This window comes from Mesoplodon densirostris, chromosome X, assembly GCF_025265405.1.
Source record: "Mesoplodon densirostris isolate mMesDen1 chromosome X, mMesDen1 primary haplotype, whole genome shotgun sequence".
Classification (NCBI taxonomy): domain Eukaryota; kingdom Metazoa; phylum Chordata; class Mammalia; order Artiodactyla; family Ziphiidae; genus Mesoplodon; species Mesoplodon densirostris.
The window spans coordinates 50,382,966-50,393,749 of NC_082681.1; the positions used below are offsets into that span (position 1 = coordinate 50,382,966).

Here is a 10,784-nt window from a genome sequence, read left to right on the forward strand (position 1 = left end):
TAACGGTTTATCAATTTTGTTTATCTTCTCAAAGAACCAGCTTTTAGTTTTTTTGCTCTTTGCTATCATTTCCTTCATTTCTTTTTCATTTATTTCTGATCTGATCTTTATGATTCATTTCCTTCTGCTAAGTGTGGGGGGTTTTTTGTTCTTCTTTCTCTAATTGCTTTATGTGTAAGGTTAGGTTGTTTATTTGAGATCTTCCTTGTTTCTTGAGGTAGGATTGTATTGCTCTAAGCTTCCCTCCTAGAACTTCTTTTGCTGCATCCCATAGGTTTTTGGTCATCGTCTTTTCATTGTCATTTGTTTCTAGCTATTTTTTGATTTCCTCTTTGATTTGTTCAGTGACCCCTTGGTTATTTAGTAATGTATTGTTTAGCCTCCATGTGTTTGTATTTCGTACAGATGTTTTCCTGTAATTGATATCTAGTCTCATAGTGTTGTGTTCAGAAAAGATACTTGATACGATTTTAATTTTCTTAAATTTACCAAGGCTTGATTTGTGACCCAAGATATGATCTATCCTGGAGAATGTTCCATGAGCACTTGAGAAGAATGTGTATTCTGTTGTTTTTGGATGGGATGTCCTGTAAATATCAATTAAGTCCATCTTGTTTAATGTATCATTTAAAGCTTGTGTTTCCTTATTTATTTTCATTTTGAGTGATCTCTCCATTGGTGAAAGTGGGGTGTTGAAGTCCTCTACTATGATTGTGTTACTGTTAATTTCCCCTTTTATGGCTGTTAGTATTTGTCTTATGTAGTGAGGTGCTCCTATGTTGGGGGCGTTAATATTTACAATTGTTACATCTTCTTCTTGGATTGATCCCTTGATCATTATGTACTGTCCTTCTTTGTCTCCTGTAATAGTCTTTGTTTTAAAGTCTATTTTGTCTGATATGAGAATTGCTACTCCAGTTTTCTTTTGATTTCCATTTGCATGGAATATCTTTTTCCATCCCCTCACTTTCAGTCTGTATGTGTCCCCAGGTCTGAAGTGGCTCTCTTGTAGACAGCATATATACGGGTCTTGGTTTTGTATCCATTCAGCCAACCTATGTCTTGGTTGGCACATTTAATCCATTTACATTTAAGGTAATTATCGATATGTATGTTCCTGTTACCATTTTGTTAATTGTTTTGGGTTTTTTTATTTTAGGTCTTTTACTTCTCTTGTGTTTCTTGCCTAGAGATCTTCCTTTAGCATTTGTTGTAAATACGGTTTGGTGGTGCTGAATTCTCTTAGCTTTTGCTTGTCTGTAAAGCTTTTAATTTCTCCTTCAAATCTGAATGAGATCCTTGTTGGTTAGAGTAATCTTGGTTGTAGGTTTTTCTCTTTCATCACTTTAAATATGTCCTGCCACTCCCTTCTGGCTTGCAGAGTTTCTGCTGGAATATCAGCTGTTTACCTTATGGGGATTCCCTTATGTGTTACTTGTCGTTTTTCCCTTGCTGCTTTTAATATTTGTTCTTTGTATTTAATTTTTTATAGTTTGATTAATATGTGTCTTGGCGTGTTTCTCCTTGGTTTTATGCTGCATGGGACTCTCTGTGCTTCCTGGACTGGATTAACTATTTCCTCGCTCCCTTCTCAGGAGCTCCTTTAAGCAGAGCTCCTAAACCCCTCTCCTTGTGCACCAGGAAACAAAGAGGCAAGGAAAAGTGTCTTGTCTCTTCAGCAGCTCCAGACTTTTTCCCTGAGTCCCTCTCAGCTAGCCATGGAGCACAAGACCCCTTCAGGCTGTGTTCATGCAGCCACCCCCAGTCCTCTCCCTGAGATCTGAACTCTGAAGCCTGAGCCTCAGCTCCCAGCCACCGCCCGACCCAGCGGGTGAGCAGGCAAGCCTCTCCAGCTGGTGAGTGCTGGTCGGCACCAACCCCCTGAGCGGGAATCTCTCCACTTTTTCCTCTGCACCCCTGTTGCTGTGCTCTCCTCCATGGATCCAAAACTCCCACCCTCACCACCAGCAGTCTCTGCCCACGAAGGGGCTTCCTAGTGTGTGGAAACCTTTCCTCCTTCACAGCTCCCTCCCACTCATGCAGGTTCTGTCTCTATTCTTTTGTCACTGTTTATTCTTTTTTCTTTTACCCTACCCAGGCCCTTGGGGAGTTTCTTGCCTTTTGGGTGGTCTGAGGACTTCTGCCAGTGTTCAGTAAGTGTTCTGTAGGAGTTGTTCCACATGTACACGTATTTCTGATGTATTTGTGGGGAGGAAGGTGATCTCCACGTCTTCCTCTTCCTCCATCTTGAAGCTCCTCAAGAGGAAATAATTTGACGAAGTCAGCTAGGTGGTAAGCATTGTCTTCTGCTAACGTACCTCTGATTTCTAATGGCATTTTACCTCATGTAAATGTGTGTGTGTGTGTGGGCGCGTGTGCGTGTGTGTACACATATATAATTAAATTACACACAAGTCCATTTTCATTCTATTCCTATAGTAGAGGTCACTTGAGTTGGCCCTATGATTGACCACATACTTATTCAATAAGTATTTTGTCCATAGCTAACCCTGGATGCAAACAAGTGACTATAGATATCTTCTCAGGATTTCTAAATATTCTCCACTCTGAAGCAGGTTTTTGAAGATGGACCAAAAGACCACAGACACCCTCCTTGAGCTTGCTGCAAAGAGTCTGCTGAATAATGAGCCTGTAGCTATCCATGCCCTGGACGAAATCCCAAGAGACCTCTTTGTTCCATTGTTCAACGCTGCCTTCTTGGGTGGGCATAAGACGGTGCTAACGGCAATGGTGAGGGTTTGGCCTTTTCGCTGTCTCCATATTGGGTCATTGTACACACAGGAGTCATACTATGACATCTTGAAAGCCATGATTGATGGTCTGCAGATGCTCCCTGCCAAGAACTCAACCTCTTGGTAAGACTATGATGAGTGGAGACACAGGGAGTCAGCAGGAGGGTATGCTGTAGCCTGGGGCAGGGGAATACCTAACCGTCTCCCAACAGTAGACAATGGTGAACACTGCAGTCTTTGCAGAGCTGTCGGTCAGCACTTGGGGTCACCTTCGGGACTCTATTGCCTTATAGAGTTGATTATAGAATAGAAGTGCTTGAGGATACTATGAATGGATTTGAGTGTGATTACACACAAGTGGAATATGGGCATTGAGACAGGGAAAGCCTGGAGGTGAAGGAGGGGGTGGGGAAAGGATGAAAGATGCTGCATTTGTGAGGAAAGAACTTCTTGGTGAATGGCAATGAAGTGAAAACCAGGGTTAAAGTGCACTGTCCCTGCTTCTCATCATTGATCTTGCTGGGTTATATTAAAATCAGCTATCTCTCATGTGTTCTGTCTCTTCCTTTCCTTACAGGGGGCCCAGACTGAGGATCCTAGATTTAAGGCGTGACCCGCATTGTAAGACAATATGCTCTGAGATTCGGACCACATTCCCTTTCTGTTTTAAGTCATGCAAATACTCTCAGCGCTCTATCCTTAAGATAGAAGAAGCTCAGCATAGTGTCAGGCGCCTCAGGATTGGTAATTCCGGGTCTGAGCCTCATTCAGCTCAGGAACCCATGGAATTACTAGTGGATATTTCCTTCAATGGTACCTTGAGAACAGAGCAATTCCTCTCTTTCCTTTGTAGTAAAATTCAGCAGGACTTTGGGTCCTTGCACATCTGCTGCAGAGATTTGAAAATCGATAGAATGTCTGCCCACAAAAGTATCCTGCAGTTTCTTGATCTGGGGTGCATTGATCACCTGGAAATGGATGAGACTGATCTGAGTGAAGTCCTCACCATTTTGCCTCGGGTGATCCACCTGAACAGGCTTACTCTGTGTAACATCCCCTTTAACTCTTATCCGAGAAGGAAGTTCAGATCTTTTCTCCTCTGCCTTGGGCAGATGGACAACCTCCAGGAGCTCAGCTTGCCTTTCGTCTGCCTCACAAATCAACTGCACAAACTGCTCAGGTGAGGGGATGGGGAGGAACCTGTGTTCCTTGAACACCTCATTGTTAAGACAGAAGAGACCATGCTTGGATCTTCCGAAGCTCCTTGTAACCCATTTCTCTTTTTACCTCAGTGTAGGCACTGCTGGGAGTTTGAACCTAGCCGGGGGAGAGAGGGGTACCTTATGGTGAGCAGCAGATGAGGTTAGAAAAGGAAGCTGTGCATATACATTCATTCATTCATTCAGCGACCGTGGGCAGACACTATAATAAGTCTGTAAATATATTGGTGAAAAACACTCAGTCCTTCTCCTATTGGACTTTACAGCTCTCTGGAGAGGAAGGGGAGGCATTCAGATGGAGAAACATTAAGCTATAGGACTAATGCACGTGCCCATGGATGGGCCCCAATAGTTAACACTGCCAGATAATTTTGCTCCTGTATTTCCCCCAAGCCTTAGACCCTGAATGGAGAGCTTGTCATCTGGGAACTAGTCAAAGGAAACCCTCAGTTGGCTGCTTTCCCAGACCCATCCTCGCCAAATAAGTGAATCAGATGCAACACTGATTATGTCGTATATACTAAGTGCATGCAATTTCTTCACTTAATCTTTCCCGCAGTTCTTTATAATAATTACTACTGTGCACATTTTCAAGATTAAATCCCTGTACCTCAGAGTTGTAAAGTAACTTTCTCAAGGTCACAAATCTATAAAGTCTGATCCCAGAGTCCACAATGTTAACCACCTGTTGCAAACCGTGAACACAGTACTTTATTCTAGAGCCTTAGGTACCTATAATTTGGGGCTCATTGCCCTCATTCTTCTGAAATAACCTTACATTTTTCTCTCTATAGCATTGTGCCACGTCAGTTGGATACACTGTATCTACCTTACTGTAGCCTTTCTAACAGAGACATCACTGTCCTGTCCGAGAGCTCTCAGGCCACCTACCTAAAGGAACTGAGTCTCAGTAACAACAAGATCTTCTCAGAAGGATATGAGCCCTTCCAGGCTCTGCTGGAGAAGGTCTCAAGCACCCTGCAACATCTGGAGATAGACAATTGTATGATAACTGATTCTACTCTCTCTGCCATCCTCCCAGCCCTGAGCCACTGTACCCACCTCCGTGTCCTTAGCTTTGTCTTCAATCCCATTACCATGCCTGTGCTCAAGAGTCTTCTGCAGCACTTGACATCCTTGATGAAGCTGAAGTATGTGATTTATCCTGTCCCTCTCCATTGCTACGAGGAAGGGAATTTTCATGACAGTTTGGACCGACAAAAACTTGCTGAAGTTCAGGCTCAGTTGCAGGTGATGCTGCACGGGGCACAGCGGAACGACATGAAATGGGTCCCTTGTTCAAAGTGATTTCCACAGTACAAGGAGGTGTTTCAACACTGATGTGTGGCCATGAAAGCGTTCAATTTTTTCTTTTTTCTTTTTTTTGCCTGAAACCCAAGTTTGTAGAGACACATATGTAAAGTTCTAATGTTCTAGGAAACTGGGGTTAGGAACAGTGGATATGTAAACTGATCTTTATAAAAGAGGAAATTTTAAAAGGAAATAGAGGAATTTGAAAGGTCCTCTGGATGTCTTGCCCACTGCCTTCTACATCTTCTGGTTACTAACCACAGTGTTGGGTATGTGATGTAAGCTGACCCAGTCATGGTATATCTTTTCCTTATCCACACTGATTGGTTCACTTATCCTTTTATGGGCACTTGACACAAGTCAGATCAATTGAAACTCTTCCTAGAGGTGGTAGTTGTTGAACAATTTTACCCTCTAGGGACCTGCAGTCTTCTTGTGTTTCTGATTACCTCAGGTGGCTTATGAGAAACTATATGCAACTAAAAGGAAACAAACAAACTATGCCCACTACCTACTGGTATCTTCATCAGCATACTGCTGCCTGATTTCCCAGGTCTCAGATCCCTGGCTCAGTTATTCCTTATTCCACACACATTCACCAAGTATCTGTTATGATTTAGGTACTTTTCCAGGTGCTAAGAAAGATAAGGTCCCTGATCTCACTCAGAGTGTAGACATTCCTATGATTTATCAGTTTCTCTACTCTTAGAGGACTTGGGAAATTATTTATTCCCCCATAACACAGTATTTTTTCACTTTTTCCCCTTACATAGTCTGCTCAAATAACATTGGCCTTTTAATGCTGTTGGATAGCTGCTCAGGCCTCAGTTCATGGCTTAAATATTACCTCCTCAGTTAGGTTTTCTCTTACTTCCCCATTTAAGTAGATTTATTCTTCTGCCACTTTTTCTTAAGGTACCATATGTATTTCCTTCATGGTACACATTGTTGCATAGGTATTTGCTCCCTCAGCTCTTCCACTAGAGTTGCACTGCTCAGTACGGTGCACACTAATCATATGTGGCTTCTGAACTCTAGAAATCTGGCTACTCTCAAATGTGATGTACACTAGGTGTTGAATGCACATTGTGTATCCACGAGTTAGCAAGAAACTAAGGATGTAGAATAACTAATTGCTAATTTACATGTATTGTTTACATGTTGAAATGATAACATACTGCATATCAAAGACAGTAAAGGTAAAAGAATGTAAATTAAATTCTTTATATCCTTATATGTTAAAATGTTAGCATTGTATTTCAAAGACTTAGTAAGAAAAATGTTATAATTACCTGTTTATATGTTTATATGTCAACGTGATAAAACATTGCATTCCAAAGACTAATTGATAGAAAATAAAGTTAATTAATAGGTTGTTCCTACTGTTTATATGTTGAAATGGTAACATAGAAAATGTCAATGATCTGATAACAGAAAAGAATGGAAAAATTATTAGTATTTTGTGTATAGTGTTTCCTGGTTGAAATGGAAACAGATTGCATTTTCCTTGTTGAAATGAAAACAGATTGCAGTTTAAAGACTTAGTAAGAAACAAGAATGTAAAAGTAATGAATGATGTTTACATTGTTTCCTTGTTGAAATGATAACACACACATTTTAAAGACTCAGTAAAAATTTTTTTACAATTATTTTTTCTTGTTGCTTACATGTTGAAGTGATAAACTGCATTTCAAAAACAGAGAAAATAATGTAAAACTTAATTAATACTTAATAAAAATAGTTAATAACTTGTTCTTACCTCCAGTTTGCTACTGCATTTCTGACTTAGAAAGACAAACATGTTAAATGAATTGTATAGGTTGTTGCTTTGTTGAAATGATAACACATGGCATTTCAAAGACATCATAAAATAAGAATGCAACAAGGCCACCAATACCCTGACACCAAAGCCAGACAAAGACACTACAGAATAAGGAAATGAGAGGGCAATATCTTTGATGAATACAAATGAAGAGGTCCTGGACAAAATATTAGCAAAACAAATCGAACAATACATCAAAAGGACCATACACCATAAATCACTTAGGATTTATTCCAGGGTCACAAGGATGATTCAACATTTGCAAATCAATCAGTGTGAGACACCACAGCAACAAATTGAAAGATAAAAATCACATGATTATCTCAATAGACGCAGCAAAACTTTTGACACAATTGAACATCCATTCATGACAACAATCTCAACAAAGTGTGTATAGAGGGAACATGTTGCAACATGATAAGGGCTTTTAAGACAAACCCACAGCGAACATCATAGTGAATGGTGAAAAGCTGAAAGACTTTCCACTAAATTCAGGAGCAAGGCAAGGATGCCTACTCTCACCAGTTATATTTAACATAGTATTGGAAGTCCTAACCAGAGCAATCAGACGAAAAAAGAAATAAAAGTTACCCACACTGGAAGGGAAAATGTAAAACCGTTACCCTATGCAGATGACATATTTGTATAGAAATTTCTAAAGCCTCCAGCCCAAAACTATTAGAACTAATGAATGAATTCAGCAAACTTTCAGGATCCAAGATTAACATACAGGAATTTGTTGCATTTCTATACACTAATAATGAAATATCACAAAGTTTTTTTTTAAACTCCTGCACCACTCAGCCAAGCTAGCGATACTGGGGGGTCTCTGAGGACTGTTCTGTGGATTCACCTACTCTGCCCCTCTTGTTCCATCTTGGGAAGGAAGTGTTTGGATGATACACGCCTTTTCTCAATTGCACAAAGCCAGGACACATGCTGACAGCCTCCTGTTTATTTTCCCCATTTTGGTACCCTGAAGTGTTTAAGGTATGTCTCTTCTCACCATCCAGCAGAGTGGTGCCAGTTCTCTTTATGCACATGTACATGATCTGTTGAGGCATGAGTGCACCTTCTGCAGGGGTGTCCATGAAATGCCGGTTCTCAGGGGGACAGGAACATGGAGTGCTGGATATGCTCATGGGCAAATTGAGGCTTCTGTAGGTGATGGGTCCTATGAGGTTTGTAGGGTACAGTCTGTGAGGCATTTAGAAGAACTGCAGCCCTTTGTTGAGCTTGGTGCCCTGTTTGCTGTGAGCCCTTGCTCTTTCCCCTTCTCCTTGCTATCCCAAGACTATTCAGCCATGCTCCTCGCCTCTGGGTTCTGGGTTTGGGCAAGACAGCAGTGAGATTCCTGAGCAGCGGCTAGCACCACTGGGTATTCAGGTGCTCACCACACTCTCACTAACCCCCATGGGAGGAATTGCAGGCCTAGTGCATCTATCTAGGCATTGATATGTGTAGCCTTGGGGGAAGTTTGATATTGGTAGGGTGAAGCTGTTCTTCCTACTCTCTTCAACTTGTCTGTCCTTGGATTTCTTTTTAATGGATCAGTGTGTTGAGGCTTCATCACTGGATACTGAGGCTCCCACAAAAACATACTGGCCCATGGCTGATTAGGCAAAATGTTTATTTGGAAGCTCCTATTCTGCCAATTCCCTGACATCACACTCTAGAATTATGTTTTGAATGGGAAAATGTTTGACTGGATAAAAAGAAGCAGCCCAGGAAAACGTTCATTCTCAACTAGTACTATGAAAATCTATGAACCACAATTTTATTTTCAATGGTTTTTACGTGGAAGCGGTTTCCAAATTGTACTGGAGAGTCATATCATGAGAAACAACACAGCTCATGATTAAACACCCTGTACAGAATCCCTGTCTTCTCACTTCTCTCCATCCTTTGCCCGGAAGAAATTTTAATTGTGGATATAATTTCCTATTTCCATGACATGCTAATCCTCACAGGATGAGCATCCTTTCGACCTATTGTATTCAACCTAGGGCTGTTGAATTTTCCATCATGATGGTTGGTGGGTAGGGATATGCAGAACCTGTCTATGCCACAGGACAGTAACTGCAACCGTTTCTCTTCTTTCGAGGTAGATGGACCTAGAGTCTGTCATACAGAGTGAAGTAAGTCAGAAAGAGTAAAACAAATACCATATGCTAACACATATATATGGAATCTAAGTAAAAAAAAAAGGTCACGAAGGATCTAGGGGTAAGATGGGAATAAAGACACAGACCTACTAGAGAATGGACTTGAAGATACGGGGAGGGGGAAGGGTAAGCTGTGACAAAGTGAGAGAGTGGCATGGACATATATACACTACCAAACGTAAAAGAGATAGAAAGTGGGAAGCAGCTGCATAGCACAGGGAGATCAGCTCCGTGCTTTGTGACCGCCTGGAGGTGTGGGATAGGGAGGGTGGGAGGGAGGGAAACGCAAGAGGGAGGAGATATGAGAAAGTGTGTATATGTGGCTGGTTCACTTTCTTGTAGGGCGGAGGCTGGCAAACCATTGTAAAGCAATTGTGCTCCAATAAAGAAGTTAAAAAAAAAACACTGACAGTAAACTTACTTCCATATATCTTAACGAATTTCACAAAGGAGCAAAGAAAAACAGGTTCTGAATGCAACTTGCATAATGATACAGCCCCATCTGACGCTATCTCCTGTGTACTGTTGCTAGGTAAGTCAACTTTGCTTTCTGACAATAAAGTCACATAGGACATCTAGGTCAGTTGTACATAAGTGTGTTAGAACCAGAAGAATTTGAGTATTTACCTTTAGGGAAACAGCATCACAACTTTTCTCTTGCTCCCCTTTCCCACTTCTCTGTGTTACAGAAAGCCACTCCTCCTCCTAAAACCACTGGCACCAACTTCCAACGTGGCCACCTCAAAACAAAAATGTAAAAGAAGGAAATTTTGTTCCCATGAAATCCTGCCAAATCACATTCAAGAGAAATGGTTTATCATGCTGCCTAAACACAGTGCCTGATAAATGTAATGCCTAAACTGGACCCCAGATACACAGATCTTTAATCATAGAGTTCCTTCCCCACCCCCTTGATATATAGTAGAGGGTGGTGACAGGGCCCCACTGATGTAACTAAATGTTTTTAAAAGGTCCTGAGGAACTCCTGATTGTCATCTCAGAGAAAGAATGATTGATTTGAGTTATCAGGCCTGACAGGAGCAAAATCTGACGTAAGAGGGATAAGGAGGAGGCCAGAATTGGTCTATTGGTGAAAAAAGTTGTCCCCAATCAGCATCAGGTGACCATAGTTAGGCTCGATAAAATTGTTCTGCATCTTGCACTGTTGATCTGCTCATCTGTATCTAATTATAACAACTATATCAGGTCTTGATGTCAGATTCCATCCTATGACTACCTGGAGATGTTCCCTAAATCCAGCCTAAGGTTTCATAATAGGCTCTATTTTAAATAAAGATATGCCTCCTTTTTTATCTCCTGAATTTATGTGTCCCACAAATAATTCTCCACAGTTACATGAGACACAGTGACCTGCACAAATAACTGTTTTCTCTTACTATTCTATACCCCAAACTAGGACATTTCTCAGTAGGCCTAGAACCACAGAGTATCTTGTCTTTTCTAAATACCTCAACTTTAACCACAGTGGGAAATTTGATCTGTTGCATTTTTT

The 10,784-nt window shown here is 41.1% G+C and overlaps 1 protein-coding gene across 1 annotated transcript; it reads left to right on the forward strand.

Annotated features, from left to right (window-relative positions):
* Nucleotides 1–2,586: 2,586 nt before the first annotated feature.
* Nucleotides 2,587–5,281, forward strand: LOC132481576 (melanoma antigen preferentially expressed in tumors-like). The gene is made up of 3 exons (XM_060086439.1): nucleotides 2,587–2,876; nucleotides 3,331–3,933; nucleotides 4,768–5,281. The coding sequence occupies exons 1-3, from the start codon at nucleotides 2,587–2,589 to the stop codon at nucleotides 5,279–5,281; spliced, it is 1,407 nt and encodes a 468-aa protein (XP_059942422.1).
* The last annotated feature ends 5,503 nt before the right edge of the window (nucleotides 5,282–10,784 follow it).

Coding starts and splice junctions, on each gene's coding strand:
- LOC132481576 (XM_060086439.1), top strand. CDS start 2,587: ATGGACCAAAAGACCACAGACACCCTCCTTGAGCTTGCTGCAAAGAGT. Junction 2,877..3,330: donor GCCAAGAACTCAACCTCTTG/GTAAGACTATGA, acceptor CTTTCCTTACAG/GGGGCCCAGACTGAGGATCC. Junction 3,934..4,767: donor CAACTGCACAAACTGCTCAG/GTGAGGGGATGG, acceptor TTCTCTCTATAG/CATTGTGCCACGTCAGTTGG.